At 36.6% G+C, this 22736-nt stretch overlaps 1 protein-coding gene across 1 annotated transcript in view; it reads right to left on the bottom strand.

The window, feature by feature from the left end:
• Positions 1-7189: 7189 nt before the first annotated feature.
• Positions 7190-22736, bottom strand: part of LOC140136268 (uncharacterized) — a 55062-nt gene continuing 39515 nt past the window's right edge. The window contains exons 5-8 of the mRNA XM_072157991.1: positions 21886-22058; positions 20600-20810; positions 18107-18250; positions 7190-17422 (exon numbers count right to left, since the gene is read on the bottom strand). Of these exons, the coding sequence (XP_072014092.1) occupies positions 17261-17422; positions 18107-18250; positions 20600-20810; positions 21886-22058 (690 nt within the window). The 3' untranslated portion in view covers positions 7190-17260. The remainder of the gene's footprint in view (positions 17423-18106; positions 18251-20599; positions 20811-21885; positions 22059-22736) is intronic.

Raw genomic sequence — 22736 nt, 5'->3', positions numbered from 1 at the left:
TCTGTCTTTACGCTTGTGTACGCTTGTGTACATTCGGCACACAGCACAGACCACGAAAGTTATAACAAATTAACTTTAGTTCTAATCACCATAACACAAGTGTAACAAAACAGTAACTGGTCTGCCACATTCACTTCTACTTTTTACATGTACATTCACAATGAAAGTTTAAAATAAAAATATGTTGCATTGCAAAAAATAAACTGAGAACATGTGTAAATTTATTAATGTATGGCAATAGAATATATTTAATTAGCAGCTGATGCTAGAAACAGGAGTTTTAGTAGCTCACCAGCGGAAGGGACAAAAAAGAGCCAAAAACATGCATTTTCGGCACATTTTCTGTCAATCGAGTCACAAAAATCAGACATGCCAAAATTTTACTCTAATTTTCACTCTTTTAATAACATTTAATAAATGATTAGTTTAATGAAACCTGCATTTTTCAAAAATTGGAATGCAGAACTTGAAATTAGTCTTTAGACTTGATTGTCACAGCAGGTGAAAAACACCCTAAAAATGCATGTTTTTGGCCTTTAAAGGGGCATTTCATGATCCACACCCTCATTCCCCCAATTTTCACAAAAAAGTTAAAAAATTTTATATCACTGGCAACCTCTGGCTACATTTTATGTACAAAATAATTCTTGCAGATAAACAAAAATATTGTCAAATTTGGAATTTCATTCGGGTACACCAAATTACAGTGGCTATGGAGCAGTGTAATGCACATAATCATGCATAACGAGCAAACACAAAATTGGAATCAAATGAAATTTTGGGAATAAGCTTTTTTCATGGATATCTGCTGAAAAAAGGATCACATAAATTTGGCCAAATAGTGAAATGTAACTTTTATTGCCAGTTAGTACCAAATCAATAATTAGGATTGATAATATTTTCGAATCTAAAAACATTAGTGCTGTATTTTTCTGCAATGGGGAGTAGGTCTCGCAAATAGGCAAAAGCATAAAACTACACATCCCCCTAAATATATATACCCTACTCAATCAAGCAAATGATCCCCGGGTTTGGTTTGATAGCCTATTCACCAGTGTTATGTGTAATCCGATTATCGCTATGTCAACTGGATCATGCTTTTGAGTTCTGCACCACAATAGAAATGATCGCAACACAAATTGTATGGCATGTACTACCAATTACAAAAGGTGCGTGATCTAGTTACCAGGGAGTTATGTAACCACTTCGCTGGCGAATTAAGAAATCCATGATAACAATTTAATTTCAGAAGTCAACATAAAAACACAAAATCATTTCTCGAGAAATAAAACCAACAAGAGCAGCGTGGCACACTGGTATGGCCTTTGCCTTTGGTGCGAGAGGTCCCTGGTTCAAATCCCCGCAGGACCAACAAAATTTGAAATCCACTCTCCCTGTGACTCATCTGGAAAAGGCATGGCAGATAACCAATGATAAAAGACCTCATTACGGTTGGTTCCAATCAGGGTAGTTAAGCCTGATTGTTGCCTGTCCAGTAAAAATGCCCCGACCAGCTACCTACAGTAGGGTGGGGCAAAAAACACTTTTTTTCTCGGATCGACTTGGAACTCTCAGAGAATTTTACTAGGGTACATACTACTATTGTGCTAAAATATCAGTAAGATCGGAGTATGTTTCGCCCAGGCAGTAGATTTTCACAAAATCTTAACTTATTTGCTATTTCTTACTGTATAACTCTATCTTATTGTATAACTCTATATGAAATCAGTAGAAACAACCTGGGAAAAGTAGGTATTGAAATTACATCATAGCCAATATTAAACAATTTGGGTAGTTTGTTTAGACACTCCAGAACATCACCAAGTAGCAAGCAGTCTCAGATTGATAACCATTATTTTTTGCTAAAGACATGTATTTAGTTAAATATTGGTGATATTTGAGTTGCTAAATTAAGGGGTAGGGGTAGCATTATGGAGCATTTCCCCAGTTCTACAGAGTTAAATTTCACGATCTTGGTCTTGTTGGGTAGATGTGAACTTCAAAAGTACAAACAATACATGAGATATGATTTTAGAGCAGCTCTGACTTGACATGGGCTTAAAGGGTCATGTGGTTTCTCTATATAGAGTTATACAGTAAGAAATAGCAAAAAAAAGTAGGGATTTTGTGAAAATCTACTGCCTGGGTGAAACATGCTTCGATCCGAGAAAAAAAGTGTTTTTCGCCCCACCCTACAGTGTACAGTGTGTATTGGTATCTACACCTCATAGCACAGTATGTATGGTACAGTGTGTGTTTCTATCTACCCCTGATAACACAGTATACACTGTACAGTGTGTATTTGAATCAACATCTGATAGCACATTATGTATGGTATAGTGTGTATTGCTATCTACCCCTGATAACATGGTATCTACACCTGATAGCACAGTATGTATGGTATAGTGTGTGTTGCTATCTACCCCTGATAACACAGTATACACTGTACAGTGTGTATTGGTATCTACACCTGATAGCACAGTATGTATGGTGTAGTGTGTATTGCTATCTACCCCTGATAACACGGTATGCACTGTATAGTGTATAGGCCTATTGGTATCTACACCTCATAGCACAGTATGTATGGTACAGTGTGTGTTGCTATCTACCCCTGATAACACAGTATACACTGTACAGTGTGTATTGGAATCAACATCTGATAGCACATTATGTATGGTATAGTGTGTATTGCTATCTACCCCTGATAACAAGGTATATGCACTGTACAGTGTGTATTGGTATCTACACCTGATAGCACAGTATGTATGGTATAGTGTGTGTTGCTATCTACCCCTGATAACACGGTATGCACTGTGTAGTGTATAGGCCTATTGGTATCTACACCTCATAGCACAGTATGTATGGTACAGTGTGTGTTGCTATCTACCCCTGATAACACAGTATACACTGTACAGTGTGTATTGGAATCAACATCTGATAGCACATTATGTATGGTATAGTGTGTATTGCTATCTACCCCTGATAACATGGATGAATATTATTTTGGGTAAAAAACATGTTACTTTTCACATAGAAAGGTTTTGATATGCCATTGCCAGCTATATAAATGCTTGTGTAGTAGGCTGGAGTGTCCATCTCTCACCTCAAAGTGATGTGGAGCCAGACCCATGTTGCTGTGTCCCACACGATGAGTCTACTTAACCTGCCCAGCAAGCCCATACCCATTTACACCTAGGTGAAGTGAAGCAAACAAAATTAAGTGCCTTGCCCAAGGACACAACAGGTTGGCTGTGATGTGACTTGATGTGATGTGACCCCTGATAACACGGTATGCACTGTATAGTGTATAGGCCTATTGGTATCTACACCTCATAGCACAGTATGTGTGGTTACGTACAGTGTGTGTTGCTATCTACCCCTGATAACACAGTATATACTGTACAGTGTGTATTAGAATCAACATCTGATAGCACATTATGTATGGTATAGTGTGTATTGCTATCTACCTCTGATAACACGGTATCTACACCTGATAGCACAGTATGTATGGTATAGTGTGTGTTGCTATCTACCCCTGATAACACAGTATACACTGCACAGTGTGTATTGGTATCTACACCTGATAGCAATACACACTATACCATACATACTGTGCTATCTACCCCTGATAACACGGTATGCACTGTACAGTGTGTATTGGAATCTACACCTGATAGCACAGTATGGTATAGTGTGTGTTGCTATCTATCCCTGATAACACGGTATGCACTGTACAGTGTGTATTGGTATCTACACCTGATAGCACAGTATGTATGGTATAGTGTGTGTTGCTATCTACCCCTGATAACACAGTATGCACTGTACAGTGTGTATTGGAATCAACATCTGATAGCACATTATGTATGGTATAGTGTGTGTTGCTATCTACTCCTGATAACACGGTATGTACTGTACAGTGTGTATTGGTATCTACACCTGATAGCACACCACGTATGGTATAGTGTGTGTTGCTATCTACCCCTGATAACACGGGGTGCACTGTACAGTGTGTATTGGTATCTGCACCTGATAGCACAGTATGTATGGTACGGTGTGTGTTGCTATCTACCCCTGATAACACAGTATACACTGTACAGTGTGTATTGGTATCTACACCTGATAGCACAGTATGTATGGTATAGTGTGTATTGCTATCTCCCTGATAACATGGTATGCACTGTACAGTGTGTATTGGAATCTACAACTGATAGTACAGTATGTATGGTATAGTGTGTGTTGCTATCTATCTATCCCTGATGACACGGTATGCACTGTACAGTGTGTATTGGCATCTGCACCTGCATACTATGCTATCTATCCCTGATAACACAGTATACACTGTACAGTGTGTATTGGTATCTACACCTGATAGCACAGTATGTATGGTATAGTGTACTAGTGTGTTGCTATCTACCCCTGATAACACAGTATACACTGTGCAGTGTGTATTGGTATCTACACCTGATAGCACAGTATGTATGGTATAGTGTGTATTGCTATCTATCTATCCCTGATGACACGATATGCACTGTACAGTGTGGTATCTGCACCTGATAGCATAGTATGTATGGTCAGTGTGTGTTGCTATCTACCCCTGATAACACGGGGTGCACTGTACAGTGTGTATTGGCAGGGCATGGCATCCTAGTATTACGTAACAAACCGGAAGATGTAGTTTAAGTCTAGACAATAGGCGGATTAGCGGCCATTTTGTCTTCTACATGATTTTATTCACGTGTCCTTATACTTTAGTACACAAGTATATAAGTTAACAGGTTTACAATTTTAAAATTATATTTTGTGTATACAATATATTCTGTAGTAAATCGATCAAATGACGGTGATTGTTCAGGTATTATATGCTTGATAGAATTCAATTGTCTGACCAGCTAGTATTCTCCTCCGCTGTCATTGTGATTCCAGTCACTCTGCGTACCGTGTTGCGAAGGTGGAGGAGACTAAAGCTGTATTAACGGAAACGGAAGGGGTTAAAAATTATGTAGTTTAAGTCGAACAATAGCGTGACGTAGTTTCCGGCATTGTTCCTATGCACTTTCACCCTCCTGGTATTGGTAGCATAGTATGTATGGTATAGTGTGTGTTGCTATCTATCCCTGATGACACAGTATACACTGTACAGTGTGTATTGGTATCTACACCTGATAGCATAGTATGTATGGTATAGTGTGTGTTGCTATCTATCCCTGATAACACAGTATACACTATGCAGTGTGTATTGGTATCTACACCTGATAGCACATTATGTATGGTATAGTGTGTGTTGCTATCTATCCCTGATAACACGGTATGCACTGTACAGTGTGTATTGGTATCTACACCTGATAGCACATTATGTATGGTACCGTATAGTGTGTGTTGCTATCTATCCCTGATAACACTGTATGCACTGTACAGTGTGTATTGGTATCTACACCTGATAGCATAGTATGTATGGTATAGTGTGTATTGCTATCTATCCCTGATGACACGGTATACACTGTACAGTGTGTATTGGTACCTGCACCTGATAGCATAGTATGTATGGTATAGTGTGTGTTGCTATCTACACCAGGCACAAAAAGAAACTTGTCAGTTATATTCATCCTTGCTGTTCAATAACTTGATAATTTTGGATTATTCTGAAATGTACATTTAGTTAATTGGACTTTTCTTTCTCATTTGACACCCTGTTCATGAGCATTGAGCAAGAATTGACCAAGATATGCGCCTCCAAACTCTCAAACCCCAAAATGAAAAGTTGCAATTTTAACGATTCAATTGTGCCTGTTACACTGTGTGCTTTATTGATTGGCCCGTGGTGCTTGTGTGCAATACAACGATGCGTTCCCATTGAAAATCGTTCAAAATGCAACTTTTGATTTTGGGGTTTGAGGCTTTGGAGGCGCATATCTTGGCCAGTTCTTGTTTGTTTTTCACAAACAGGGTGTCAAATGAGAAAGCAAAGTCCAATTAACAAAATGTATATTTCAGAATAATCCAAAATTATCAAGTTATTGAACAGCAAGGATAAATATAACTGACGAGTTTCTTTTTGTGCCTGGTGTATACCTGATAACACAGTCTACACTGTGCAGTGTGTATTGGTATCTGCACCTGATAGCATAGTATGTATGGTCAGTATGTGTTGCTATCTACCCCTGATAACACAGTCTACACTGTGCAGTGTGTATTGGTATCTGCACCTGATAGCATAGTATGTATGGAATAGTGTGTGTGTTGCTATCTACCCCTGATAACACAGTATACACTGTGCAGTGTTTTGGTATCTACACCTGATAGCACAGTATGTAGATCTATGGTATAGTGTGTGTTGCTATCTATCCCTGATTATATGTTATGCACTGTACAGTGTGTATTGAGCATTTCCCCAGTTTTACCGAGTCAAATTTCACAATCTTGGTCTTGTTGGGTAGATATGAACTTCAAAAGTACAAACAATACATGAGATATGATTTTAGAGCAGCTCTGACTTGACATGGGCTTAAAGGGTCATGTGATGCCTGATTTGCAGTAATTTTAAAGGCTGTGTGACCTTTTGACCTCTGGTCAAAACATGGATAGCCGAAAATCATACATCATTTATTTTTGGCAATGCTGCAGTTCATATCTATGCAATAATACCACATTTGGTAAATGTGACTGAGTAGAACTGGGGAAATACTCCATAATGCTACCCCTACCCCTTAATATAGCAACTCAAATATCATTAAATATTTAACTAAAATACGTGTCTTTAGCCAAAGCCTAGAGGGTCCAAACAAACTACCCAAAGTTAAGATGGCATCTGAATACCTACTTTTCCCAGATTGTTTCTACTGATTTCTCTATATTTTGTGAAAATCTACTGCCTGGGTGAAACATGCTTCCATCTTACTGATATTTCAGCACAGTACTAGCATGTACCCCAGTAAAATTCTGAGAGTTCCAAGTCGATCCGAGAAAAAAAGGTGTTTTTCGCCCCACCCTAACATACTGTGACCCCTTTCACCGGGTCACTTGTGCCTGGCAGAAGTTTTGTCAGTGTTTGGCTGTCAATGCCTAGATATGCTTGATATAGGGATGAAAACAAACACTGACATAATTTCCTGAAAAGGGGGTATTTCCCTATACTTTGTACAGGGAAAAATTTCCTGAAGATTTGACATAAAAAAACACTCACACACACATATATTATTGATAGTTTTATTTAATTATCTCATTCTACTAGCCTGTACAAACTGATAAACAGCCTACAGGTAGTTAATATTACAAAGAACTAATAGTAAGTATAATATTGCAAGCACACTGCATATTACGTCTGGTCTACATAGGTTGTATTGAGTCACAGGTTAAGGGACCAGACAATATTTACACCACAAAAATGGGCATTCATTTGAACAAAATTGTTGTATTCCTTCATTACATTCCCTACATTTTTGTATTCAACCCATAATTTCTGAAGTTTCCTCTTTTAAAATATATATGTCAAAATGTTTTCCTGTGAAAATATGAGTTTCCAACTAAATTCCCCTGGCGTAAATATTGATCTGTTTCTTAATAATCGTACAAACATGGAAAATAGAATTCAAATAATTCTCTTATATTCTGAGGTAATTAGATTAGTCAATACATTTGAATACAAGCTGTATTGGACATTGGCTTATTACAAACACAATAGTTGCACTCTTTCTGCTGTACTACTTGATAGTGTACTCTTATTGCTGCAGGGTTCCCGCATATTAACGAAAGTGCCTTTCCACTCCCCAAATTTTGTCAAAATTATACTTTAGATAAAATTACAATTTTCAAGGACCTTGTGCAAATTTACAGGACTTTAAAGGCCTTGAAAAGGTGTTTTCAAATTCAAGGACTGTGGGAACCCTGTGCTGTCTATCATGACAGTTCAACAAAATCAATAGCAATAGAGAATGCTACACCGACTGTTCCATACTATAGGTAAAATATCTAATTCTCGAGCATGAGAGCCAACTTGTGATACTCATAGATATCTGCGTTGAGCGTACTACGCAAAGACCACATGCTTATGGCGCAAACACAGGGAGTGTGTGAGTTTCAAATGGGGTTACCTGAACTGGTGACTCCATTTGAAATCTACATCCCCTGTGTGGGAGATTTAAGGTCCCGTCATCCATAGGGGGTGTATGGATTCAACTGGAATAGCGTTGTCTATCCCACTGGCCATATTAGCAATACAACCTGACAACCTGTGTTTTATATTGAACAATTGGAAATACAATACCAGAGTTAAGTCTACATCTGTATGATTGATCGTAAGTTTTGACATTCAAAATTATTAAAACAATAAACTTGATATGAACATGTTGGCCATTTTGTTAGCTGCAGTTTAATACATGAATTGTGAGCAAAATATTCAAAACGTTTCAAATGTTTGAGATTGAATGAATTGGTGCAATTCATAAAGTTAAGATTCAAACAACTTGCTCATCAGAGTTTCAATTATACTAGAAATTTCAATTGAATGAACACAGCCTGACATAATTTGAAAATTGTTCGTGTAAACTGCGCATTGTACACCAGCGTGTTGGGGTGTGTGTGTAAATGATTCCAACCATGCCAACTATCTTGTGATCAGTTAGTATTGACTTATTGTATCCAAGGTTGTACGTTCACGTTGTAGTTTGAAATATGCGATATATGATCGTGGTTGGATCGCGTACAGGTGTTGAAAGTTGTGTTCATTCAATTGCAATTTCTAGTTATAGCTTTATTACTTTAAACAACGTGTGAGCATTAATTCCTTCCTTGCATGGACGGTGTTAAATTGCAGTTAACAAAATTCTACACACCTAGTCCAATTTGCAGTTAACAATGAGTTATAACTTGTATAAACAACGTGTACAATTTCTTTCTTTGCATGTTCTCATCGGCTAGAGTGAACCTTACAAATATCAATTGTTTCCAATTTGCTTCATTTGGCTATTCAAGTTGAAACCCACACACCCCCTATGGAAGACTTGACCTTAATCTCCCACACAGGGAGTGTAGATTTCAAATGGAGTCGCCCATTCAGGTAACCCCTTATAATTCACACTCCTTGTGTGGAAGATTAAGCAAATGTCTTCCATAGAGGGTGTAAGGTTTTCAACTGTAACTGCCCATTCAAATCAATCAACTCATTCATCTCATTACTCAAACGCAACCCTTTCCTTTTCCCATATAAAAATAACTTGGCATAGCTTGTTGGCATTTCAATTTGAACACAATTAAATTGCATCCTTTCCATTCACAAAAATAAATCTGTAACACTTTATTTCCATTGATATTATTCAGCATTAAAAAATAATGTTCAAACACAGCATTAATCACTTTTTCCCCTTTTCCGAATCGTGTTGACAAGAACTGGGTAGCACAATTGCGAACATTCATCATCCTTCTGCGGAAGAGCAGGCAACCACAAGATCTCTCCATTCACAGCGATCAGTGTCAAGTGTAGCTACCATGCATTCATCATAACCTAGCAAATATTCATCATTTTTATCAGATATTAAGTCAATTTATTTGAAAGGTTTTGTTATTAATGTCAGCAGCATTTAAAGCATTATATTCGGAAGTAATAAACCAACAACATTTTAGCAATATAATCAATTTTGGAATTCTTTTAGCCAACAGACAATAACAACTTATAAACCTGCTCCTGTAGGCCTTGCTAAACATTTCTGGAATATTCTTAAATCAAGTTACATAAAATAATTCATGAAGGATTCTTTTTAACAACAATATGTTGTGTTAGGCATCGCATCAAATTTGGTCCTATAGCGCTACTGATGCCCGGTTTGGTTACCGATGACTCTTACTACCATACCCTGGTGATGTAATAACTTGTATCAAGCATAATAATTAACATTTGATAGTGTTATCAAATAGTGTTTATGGTAATGCGACAGAAAGACCCACTGGAACCTATCGGGCACCGATAGCGCTATATGGCCAAATTAGATGTTGTGCTCAAGTTATTCCTTCCTTACTTGCCCCACCTCAATTTTTTAACATTCGATTACATTCACTGTAAATTTCTTAAGCAAATATTGCCAAATGCAACTGTACATATATCGTCGTCTGCATCACATACTGTCGTATCTCAAAAGGCTGCCATGTGTGAATTTTTAAATCTTGGTCATAATCTAATTGTGATGAGATAGATATACACTGTAAAATTAACTCCATATATTAATTTCAAGGAATTATTATTACAATGGTATAACAATCTTATTTCCATTCATTAAAGAAAGAAATATGCCGAAATATAAAATAACATGAAATGAACAATGATAATAAAAACACACATGGCAGCCTTTTGACATACGACAATATTCATTGCAGACAACAATTTGCCATTACAAAATACATGCACTACGCAACTCACATTGAATCATTTTTTTCTTTACAACTGCATCAATTTACCATCAATAACATGCACAACCTTACACTTACATCACAGAAAAAAATATTGCATCCATCTGCTGCAAAAATAATCTTATCCTGCACATTTCTTTTTCTTCAAAAAAATACCATCATTTTTCAGTCACGGAAATGAAAAAATATCGACCTTTCTCTCTTCACCAATCTTTACAAGCTTTAATATAAAAATAGAGTTTTTGACATCTTGGTATTTGAGTTTGACAATTTTATCAAATCGCATGAGCCAGGTTCATGCATTTATTAATATAATCATTATAATGCATGACCATGTTTCTTACAAATATTGGGGGTGTAGTGAAAATTCAGAAGAAATATATCACAATTCAGTGTGCATTAAAATAAACCTCCCAATGTGCACTTTGTACATTAAATTGTAGAAACAATCTGGAAATCGGAGTGCTTTTTGACAAAATACACAAGGGCATACATTTTAATTTTATTAAAGCACTCCCGATATCAAACATTTTTTCTCGTACCAAGATGCCAAAAAGTTGTCTCCTGGAAGAAACAAAATAATTAGAAACAATTTGACACAAAAAAATGCAAAGACACTGACTGCTTAATGTACAGCAGTTACCGCTCACATTGGGCGATTCCCATTAAAATCCATACAACCCCTGTGGAAGACAAGACCTTTGTCTTCTACACAGGGAGTGTGAATTCCAAATAGGGTTACCTGAATGGGCGACTCCATTTGAAATCTACATCCCACATGTGTGGGACATTCAAGGTCATTTCTTCCATAGGAGTGAATTACAAATAAGGTTAACCTGAATGGGCGACTCTATTTGAAATCTACACCCCACGTGTGTGCGACATTCAAGGTCATTTCTTCCATAAGGGGTGTATGGATTTAAACTGGAATAGCCTGTTCTCCTCGTCATTTGTACACATCTGCTGTTTATAGTCAACAAATGACAAAACCCAATATACATCTATATGGTGCAAGGAATCCAACAATATGTGCTCAAATTTGCCAAACTGATTTTCCAATTTGTGTAGAACCAACTCTTGAATGTTTAAAATCGAATCATAAATGAAATATTAATTAAACTATTGTCATACTGTTCAAAATCAAATGTAGAGAAATATAATCTGGAAGAACTATCTTATAATATATATATAACTTTTAATAGACGAGAAATAACTTTAACGCTAAAAATAAAATAAATTTGTAGCGAAATAAAATTTAAAATGGAACAAGAAAGTGAGAAATTAAAAAGGCTCTAGTAAGCACAGCTATTATTATCTGGCTCAATTTTACACTGATTTAAAGAAGTTTGAAAATCAAGTGCGAACCCTAGAAAGCAGAGCTCATGTGGTGGTATAGACCTTTTTTCCCTAGCCGTCACTGATCAATCAATAATGGGTCTGCCACTTGAGCCCTTAACGTGCAAGCGCAAAATATGCCTTGCGTTTGTCATGTCGTCAAGGCAAAGGTGCGGCGTGACTGGTTGCTGACTGCACAGTACGGCATTTTTGTATATTTTAGGGCTAAAAATGCACAAATTCGTTATTCACATGTGGTGTTTTTTCAGAGCCAGTATCGTTATGTGACGCCACAGGAAAAAAGGCCTATACCATACAACCTAGTCTGTTTTGCAAGTTATAAATAATACATTTACAGGTGCAATTGTGACTTGGCTTCCCTCAACAGACACCAACATGATTAAGTCATTGTCAAGCATAATATACACATACTACAGCAAGTCAACATTTAGCTGTGCTCATCATTATTTCAAATCATCAAGTGTCCATAAAAATACTGTACACCGTTATTGCTTCTGCAACGTCATCAACATTGGTATCACAAAAAAGGCAAATACGATAACAATTTCACACACTGATTTATTAACATCCGCCAATATTTCATCCGAAACCGCGACTTGGAAAATCAAAAACGAGTCCACGCTTGAACCAAATGGAATCACATTTGCCATTTTTGCGAACTACAATCGTAACAACCCGAACCGAAGAAATGCAAAAATAGATTATTACTTTTTACAGACCTACTTAAAGTACGAGCATAATGATACTAAAACTTTGCATGAATACAAGCCATAAAAAGCCACCCTGTTGTTCAAGAATTGCAATTTTATACTTTCCACAGTGATCTGGCCCTCTGAGTCCTTTGCGACAAGTAAACATGGCGGACGCCTTCTCCATTTCAATTCTATGATCACACTCATATTTTGCGATTCCTTGTTGACATGAGATCAACTTGAGAAAATAAAATTGCAAGACCAGTTATTAATAACTTGAGTGAACTTTCTAAACATGTACACATAATATCACATTTATACATTGTTTAACAATGTCTCTATACTCTATAAGAGTCTTTGATATTCAAAACACCTAAATATTTTTAATGCTGATTTAATCATTAGCAATTAGGTTTCCTTCTTTCATAAAATCAATCACTTTTTTTTTCTTTTTTCAACCATTAAATAACAATAATGGCACTTAAGATAAAATAAGAATGAAACAAAGTAACATAAGTTAACAAACTGTAACGTGTCCTGAATGCCAGAGCAACTAAAAGTTTAAACATTAATTAAGTAAGAATTTCACTTTGACTTTATATCTTGACATAGATAGGGGAAACAGTGGAAATAAATATATTGCAACAAAAACGAAACAAGCAGCAAATTCAAACTCAATTTTATCAAATTTTAACGACATGATTTTGATTAAATTAGAAGTTTTTCCACCTAGTAACTACACAGTTACTTGCATTAGAACTGCAGTCAGAAACAAACCCTTAAGACAAAATCTGGAAATAGAAAATTAATGCTGAAATGTCAGCTGGCTTATATTGAAATATGCCTGCAGAATTCCGACTCAAAACCACAAATATATGTAAACATTTTCTTCATTTCAATTTAGGGTAACCTAATTATTTATGCCTTTGAACATACAAATGTTTACCAAAAGCTGTTTTCTTTAATAATATACATGTTCATACAGTTTACTCGCTCACAAATTCTGACATTTTTCAAAAATATTATCTTCTTTCTATGATGATACATATTCAGGGTCTCATATTTTACTAAAGGAATATTTTCTAGTCTCCTCTGCAGCTAGTTTGGTTCTGCTCCCTCCACACAAACAGTCTGCCAATGACAACGTATAAACACCATTTCTGATTGGCTAAGCAAATTGTTTGTAAATGATACATGTAGCCATATAGTTAAGGTAAGCATAAGTCCGTTGCAATTGTTCAAGCAGCCAATATAATTAACCAATTTAAAGTCTTGCTGGATGACGTCATGGTGAAAGTGTTAGCCAATCAAAAAGAACTCGTTCATTATCATCGACAAACTCTTTGTGTGGAGGGAGTGAAACCAAACTGGCTGCTGTGGAGACTAAACATTTTCTTGATCGTAAAATATTCCTTTGGAGTAAATCTCCTTCTATTTTTCTTTTCCTTTTTATTCTTAGTATTTTCCATGCTTGCACTAGGATCCATAACATGCTCATCTGTCAGGGCACAGTTCTGTAACCCCAATACATTTGCACATTCATTGAATGACCTTTGAAAATTTGGGTACACAAATTCATACTCCACAACTTCAGGTCAAATTTTGCTCTATGATTGTTTAATTGAGGTTATTGAACTATGCCACTGGGATGAGACGATTGTGGTCCATAGTGTTGTTTGCAATCTACACTACTTCAGCTGGCCTATGTTACCATGTACGTCACTACTATACTCTACAATAAAGCATCTACATTTCAAAGAAAAGTGTTTTTGATGTCATATACAAATATAATATTTTTTTTTGTTAAATTTCTTGTCTACTGTAATATTTACAAATGGAGCAAATGAAATACTCTTCTTTATGCAACATAAGGAATGAGAATCAAAAGCAGAAATGCTATGTACAATAAATTTACAATATATTTATATAATATGTAAATTAGACAATTCTTTGCCAAGCTCGAACATACCTGTTGTGTCAATGTAGCGCACTATTGTGTACGCAGTGTACGGCGTATGCATCCAAGTGTTATTGGTTAAGAATTACCTAATTTACTTAACAGTGTAATTACTGGAGGGACTCGACTCTATCGGCTACATGGAGGGATAAATTTGTGCGTTTTACAAATCCAAATAAGGCAGCATAGTACAGATGTGATCCAATAAGGTGCGTCATTAGAAGACAAGCTAACACATGTTGTTTTTTCTTATGCCAAGATACTGTTTACACTAGGTAAAATGGAACTACTTGCAGTTGAAATCCATACACCCCCTATGGAAGACGTGTCCTTAATCTCCCACACAGGGAGTGTAGATTTCAAATGGAGTCACACATTCAGGCAACTCAAATTGAAGTTCACGCTCCTTGTGTGGGAGATTAAGGTCACGTCTTCCATAGGATAAGTATGGATTTCAGGCTGCAGTCCAATTCCACTTGTCGAAGTCAATGTTTGATTGTTCCGTTAAATTGAATTCAACATTTATAGGTCCTTTTTCATGAGTCAGTGATTCAGTCACATCCAATCAAATCCAAACAAACACAGATTTAGAGTTTCTCTACCGGAAATCAAATTGTGCCAAAATTCCTTCCCACAATGCAATATAATGTATTGCATAACAAAGAAGATTGATCAACCTCTGACAAATATTATTATGCATTGTGGGAAGGAATTCCGGTAAAGAAATGCTAAACCCGCAAATTCACTAATACTCCAATTGGCTCACAGTTAAAATGGGCTATTCCATACACCCCCTATGGAAGACATGACCTTAATCTTCCACACAGGGAGTATAAATTTCAAATGGAGTGACTGAAATGTGTGACTCCATTTGAAACCTACACCTCCATGAGGGAGATTACGGTTGTGTCTTCTATAGGGGGTGTATGGATTTCAACCAGAACAGCCCAATACTTGTGAGCAGACAAGAAGTTAACGTGGCACAAATTTATCAAATGTGTGAAGTAAACTCAATGATAATGCTATATGTATAGGGGTACAAAATATTGCTACTATCTGTTGGGAATTGCAGATTTATCTAAACCAGACAAGCCTGCAGCAACCAATTTGAATTCTCTATAACTCACCAAATTACTTTTAAGAGAAATCAGATCTTTAATCTAATACCAAAATCGTAAATATTGAAACCCAGACAGAAGTACGTATTTAAGTAATTTCATACATTTGACTGTGCAATACTATTCATGCCAATTCTTCTTATCTGTTCACAAATTTGGGCAGGAATATCAAACGATTTAAGGGTCAAAGGATCACATGGGCTACTGTGGGGCTCTTTAGGTTGCAACAATTTTGCTGTTTGGCTAAAAGGGCAAACATCAAGAAGTATAAAACCCTGAATAGTCATTATGTTGCAATATAATACAGTCAGTCCTTAGTGTTATAAAAATAGGGAGCTGTGCCCACGAAAACTTGCTCTATTATTTAATCATTTGAGGAGGGGAATACACGTTTATTGAAACACTAAAAATGTTTGCATACACTTTACAACATCACTCGGCATTCTAACACTTAGCAAATAATATTACATTTTTTACATAAATAATGCCCGTACGAATGCAAACATGTGCTTATAAACATGCCTTGCTGAACAAAATATACATTAAATAATACAAGGCCGTGTTCTAAATGAAGCTGACATCGTAATGACTTACACATCGCACCTGTAGACCCTGACTTTTTGAATTGATGCAAAAGTGGACATTTTTGTGCTAATTTCACACTTTCCATGTTCCAGCTGCTATTGCAAACACAACAACATGCAAATCGTTGTTGGGTGGGAAAAACCTGTGTCATTGGCCCCTGAACATGTTTAAAGCAAAACCTCTGATGTAACCTGTTGGCAGTTTTGTTTTAAACATGTTCAGAGGCCACAAGTACATAGGAGGTTTTTCCTGCCAAACGACGAAATATATTCCTTTTGTGCAAAGGTCTGTGGAAAGCAGCATAAAATCCAGGGTCAGAATTTCGGCGAGAATCGATTCTCGTAAACAGATTGCGTGAATCAAAGTTGATTCTTTGTTGTTTGCAAGAATCAAATGATTCCTACAAATTTATTCTGCAAGAATCAAGATTGAATCTCGCACTGTGAAATGAAATTCTGACCCTGAAATCAAAAACATAAAACCTATGTGGAACCGTTCATAGTCGGCAAAGTGCAAGTACATAATGAATAGCACCAAAACGTCCACTTTTGAAGTATGCACATTCTGACCCATATCCAGAATCAACGACAACCTGCTACGCTTTGGACAAAAGCCACAATCCAGTAGTCGGAAAAACACAAATGTTTGCCCATGATGTCCTGAATACTGAATTTACATGGCAATCTTCTCTAGCATGCCTCCAGTACTTAAATACAAGGTAATATCAACCTCTATTGTAGGCACATTGGGCATTTCCAGTTGAAAATCATAACCTTAATCCCATACAGGAGGGGTGTAGATTTCAAATGGAGTCATCCATTCAGGCAACCCCATTTGAAATTCACACTCCCTGTGTGGGAGGTCTTGGTCACACCTTTCCTATGGGGTGTATGGATTTCAAATAGAATAGCCCATTAATAGGCACGTTAGAGATGGCTGAATTTGATTGGACATACCAAATCCTCTGTTCAGTGCTTGGCACCTTAACCACACTTCATTGTATTTCACCAACAAGATTGAGTGTGGCTCACTTGTGGCTAGTTTGGCTCAAATTGTACTCTTCTGATACCGCTTCTTTGCTGCTATTGTTCAATGCCTCTATTATCATGAAGGCCAACATCGAGTCTTGATTTTTCTCCACAATTGACACAATCTGTTTATACACCCTGATCATAGCCTTTGTCGATGTAGTTTTTGACCAGTCGAAAGCATTCCGACGAGCCCCACCTCTCCTTCAGGACACCGCATTCGCTCTCGTTGGTGTATTCCAACTTGGCGCGGAGATGGCTTCGCACCAGAGATTTTGTGAGCATCAGACCCTGCAACGACAAAAAAAAAAAAAAATGTTTAAAGAATTATTATTTGCTGTCACCTCATATTCCTACTGTTACACAAATGTAAAATAGTTACAATTTTGTTTTATATCACAAATAAATAAATTTGTTTAAATTTTTAATACCCATTTGCCCTCTTGCATGAAGGTTGTCAGTCAGAGAAAGATATCTTACACTTCCCATAATGCATTTCTTCAATGTACTGATTTGCTATTCAGTGTAAAACGTTACACAGGTCGATAGTTATGAAAAATATCTCAATTAATAGAGCTCATCCAGATCTTGCTATTGAGGTAATTCTTGAATAGCAAATCAGTACAGGAAAAAATGCATTGTGGGAGCGCAAGATATCTATACTCTGATCAGCTCGTAATAGGCGGGACTCATAACATCGTGGATTGATAAAGAATGGTATACACCCAGCTTGGAACTGCGTATTACGTGACTGATACGCCCTTTTGTGAATTTACGTGGCCGTAAGTTAGAATTTCATTGACTCGCGCAGTAACAAAAACCAAACTTAATATATGCCTATTACGAGTGGATCATGGTCTACTCTGTTGTTAACCATAAAGCTCAAGATACATTTTTTGTACTAGACCTGCTATACAGACTTCTCAAGCTAACCTATTGCATAAACGTCCATGCACACACCAAACATATGCTTACCTTTAATGATCCTTTCACCATACATTGCACTCGAGGTATGACTTCTTGCATGAAGGTCGTTGGCCATAAAACCTGAGATACTAGACCTGCTGTGCAGGCTTCCAGAGCTGTCAGCTTGCGACCACCATACAACATCTCACTTGCCTGAAACAAGAAATAAATCACAAGTTAGTTTACATTAGGAGTCACCACCAAGGTCTTAGCCAGCCATGCATCCACCCGTCTTTAAGACAGACGGGCTAATCTAATTTTAGACGGGTAGATTTCATGGATTTTACAGATGTGATAGCTCTAAAACAGATGATTTTAAGGTTATATGAAATTGAGACTAATTCAGAGTGACATGTTAAGGCCAAATCAGGACATATTTGACCCCAGTGACCCTTCCATGGGTGTATACAAGTTGTTTTATATTTGAGGGTCAAATTTTGGTATCTGATTGGACGGTGGTTTCTGATTTCTGGCTAAGACTCTGGTCACCACATCTATTAAAGGGCTGAAAACGGTTTGCAAAAAGATGTAATTTATAAAGAATATGTACAGACTCAACTGTGTGTGATTCAAAGCTTGTGAAATATCCAGAAAATAGTAAAAAAATCCAGAAGAACAGCGTGAAATTGGTCAAAAATACCCTAAAACAGGCTGAAAATCAATAAAATTGAGGCTTAAATTTTGGCCACAAAAAATCTGGAAAAATCACACCCCAGTAAACAGCAAGATAAGTCAGACACATTAATCCAAGTGGACAATTAAAACCTGGAAAAATGACTGGAAATTTGGAAACTCCTAAGAAAATTGTGGTATCTGGAGGAAATTTTGCCTCCCTTATTAAAGAAATATTTTAATATTATCAATATTTTGTGCAAATTTTGGTTTACTCTCACAGTGTAATGTATTTTCTTGCTTTTTGATTTCCAAGTAGTACTGCATAAGTATGGTAACAACTTGCAAAATCCTTTCGGATAGGTTAAAGTAAGGATGCTAAGAATCACCAACAAGTGCAACAGTTCAAAATTGGAAAAGCGCTTATAATTTATCGCCCATCAATTTCCACTTTTGTTGCACTCACCTTCCCAGGATGTAAACATTTTCCAAGCCTAACGGACATGCAATTAGGCCTTCAAATACACAGAGCACTCATCTAGATGTATTAGCCATTGGATATCATTCTGACTGATCTCATAAGATTCGGTGACTAATTCTTATCGCATAGCAACAGTGACAATTTACATAATAACATCCTTATAACATGCCTTATGGCTTACCCATGCAGTGCACAAGCCAGAATTATATAATGTGACCACACTTTAAGCCTACTAGAGGCAAATATAAATACATCCATATGAATAAGATCATGCAATTCTAAAGATAGATGCTGACTTTTTAGAAAGTTTGAATAAGTTCATCTACAAATGAGTCAATGTATGATTATTGTACAATGTATATTTTTTGCCAAATTTATATGTACATATTCCTAAAATTAAGAGAGTAAACACATTACATCATCATCACATGCTCATGGTTCACATTTGATAATCACTATTGACAACAAAACTTCTCAGAAAAGCTCTCTACATATACTTTCTATACTCTGTCATGACGAAAATAACCATATCTATTCGCCATAATAATTTCATATTGGAAACTCTCTGATAATTGTTCATTACCAGTAGAAATTCACCTATAGAATACATAACCTTAATCTCCCACATAGGGGGTGTAGATTTCAAATGGAGTCACCCATTCAGGTAACCCATTTGAAATTCACACTCCCTGTGTACAAGATTTAAAGTCATGTCTTCAATAGGGGGTGTATGGATTTCAACTGGAATAGCCAACATGTTTTCACCAGGGCGTACCTGTAAAATTTTGACACCATTTCTATACTGAACAAATTTATGAAATAATAAACATTCACAAAAATAACAGCTTGAATGCATTACATTGTATGACAGAAACTACATTTTGTTTTGTTTTGTTTGTTTTGATTTTTTTTTGCTTATTTCATTCTTGAGTAAAATGTTAGTACCAATAAATAAATCATAAAAAAATGAGTAGTGTTCAGGTTTGGAAGGAATTCCCACAAAAAATGTTGTGCACTACAGAAAACATGTACAAATAATTTCCCCCGTGAAAATGTCTTGCTGTACATGTACATGGGCACGGTGGCTCAGTGGTTCGACCTTGGACTCATAATCTGAGAGCTTGCTTGGCGTGCGTGGGTTCGAGTCCCGTCCCGCCACCGTGTTGCGCCCTTGGGCAAGGCGCTTTGTCACGCTTGCCTCACCCCACCCAGGTGCAATGGGAAGCTGTTAGGGGTAGTCACAGTCGTTGTACTGATGAACCCTCGCCATTTGTAGGCAGCAAGCGTGGTTCCGACATATTCTAATAACGGCGGAATAAATGTAAAGCGCTTTGAGGCTGTTTACGGCATAAAGCGCTATATAAATATCTACAGTTATTTATTATAGTTACATTTCTGTATTTCCTTACCAATGCTAAGCCCAGGTAGTGTGGATATGTGAATGAGCTACAGCCTTCTGGTGTCATGCCAATGCTACTATAGGGAAGATGGAAGTAGGCCTTGTCACTAGCGTACACAATGTCACACAATGGAAGGATAGCTGCTCCGAAACCAATTGCCGGTCCATTCACAGCAGCTACGAGTAGCTTGGGAAAGTTGATAAGTGTGTCCACAAATGTCCTGAGGAGGAAACGACGTTGAAATTTAGCATTTTGTTCCGAAACTTTGCATTTTGTTCGAGGAAATTGTGTCACAATATTGCATAAACCTACTAAACTGAGCTCAAAAAGAAACTTATAATTTTTCACAACTTGTGAATCACAAGGTCATATCTTAAAATACTGTCAATCAAAATGAACCAAAATTACACACAGAATTACCTTAATACTCTACTCAAAACACATGTCAGTAACCAAGCAGTTGTCCAACTGACACAACAGCAAAATGCACTGTCATGGGACAAGCTTCCTGGACTTCCTTCACTTTCACAGCCCAACATTTGGCACCCACGAAAAAAAAAATCTGTGAGAATGCACACAAGATCCTTGCACAGATGATAAAAGCGGTGCTGCTTTCTGCTTTTCATACACTTTTTCATGAAACAGGGCTGGGCTGTGAATGTGGTCCAGGAAGCTGTCCCATGTCAGTGCATTTTACTGTTGTGTCAGTTGGATAACTGCTTGGTTACTGACATTTGTTAAGAGTAGAGTATTGAAGTATATCTGTGTGTAATTTTGGTTCAATTTGATGGACAGGATTTCAAGATATGACCTTGTGAAAAATTATCAGTTTCTTTTTGAGCTCAGTTTATTTATGTTATCTATGACATAATTTCTTGCATCAAAATTTAAAAAGCAGCATCCTCCTAGTATCAAATATCTTTTAATACCCAGGCTCCTATATCTTTTGGTAAGGTATATTACTGATAGCAATTGATACGCAGAAGTGATGCATGCTGGGAATGACAAGGGCTCAAATTGGCTGTCGCGGGTGATGAATTCGATAACTTTTGAGCACTTTTCATTCCCAGCATGCATCATGTTTGCCTATACCTTATGGCTAGTTTGAGGCTTATTAAAATAAATGGGTAACTTGTGAAGCTTATTCCTGACAACAATCCAAAACATAATAATTTGGCATATCTTCCCGAATCCCGACAATTTTTTTATTGTTCCCAGCTGTGCAATTAATTAATTTTTAAAAGCAAAAAGAAGATCAAGTTGCTCCCCCTGTAGTCAGTGAATTATTCACCCACCTGACAGCATCAGACAGAGCCTTTGACGTCTTTTTCCTCTCATCATACGACTGCGATGCAAGAAGACACAGGTCCAACCCTGAACAGAAGCTACTCCCCGAGCCACACAATACTACAGCTTTGGTCTCATCTTTTGCAGCATTTTCCAGCACACTGGTTAGTTCCTGAAGAGCCTAATAATAATAACGGGGGAAAAGAAACATTTAATATTGATATATTTCTATATTTAAGGGATCTAGAATGAGCGTTTATTATTTTGACAGTATTTTTTGTGGGACATGAGAGCACCTCAGACCTATCGAATTGCATTCTGAATAATGAAGCATGTCTTTCTGATATCAAATAATTTTCATTTTTGAAAATCACAATATAATACAAATTTTATGACAAATTATACAAATTTGATATTTTTCAAATTTTTGATATATTACAGTCCTCGAAGTAAATTATATAAATCTAATGACATATTCTTAAAGTGTATGTAGCAGGGAGGAAAAGCCGACGGTCAATTGAAAATTTTGACCTTTCATATTGAAGATATAATTTTAATTTAAAAGACTTAATTTTTTTGGTGTTTTGGGAAAAAAAAATCCATATCTTCAATACGAAAGGTCAACATTTTCAATTGATCGTCGGCTTTTCATCCCACCTACATACACTTTAAGTATAAATCATCAGAATTATAAAGTTTTCTTCAAGTACTATTAAATATCAAAATATCAATTTTAATGATTTGCCATAAAATGTGTATTAAATTGCGAATTTCAAAAAATCAAAATTATTTGATATCAGAATGACATTCTTCGTATTCAGAATGCAATTCGATATGTCTGATGTGCTCTAATGTCCCA

The sequence above is a fragment of the Amphiura filiformis genome, chromosome 16, assembly GCF_039555335.1.
Source record: "Amphiura filiformis chromosome 16, Afil_fr2py, whole genome shotgun sequence".
Classification (NCBI taxonomy): domain Eukaryota; kingdom Metazoa; phylum Echinodermata; class Ophiuroidea; order Amphilepidida; family Amphiuridae; genus Amphiura; species Amphiura filiformis.
The sequence above is the reverse complement of the archived record's forward strand: the minus strand, read 5'-3'. Positions and strand labels throughout refer to the sequence as shown.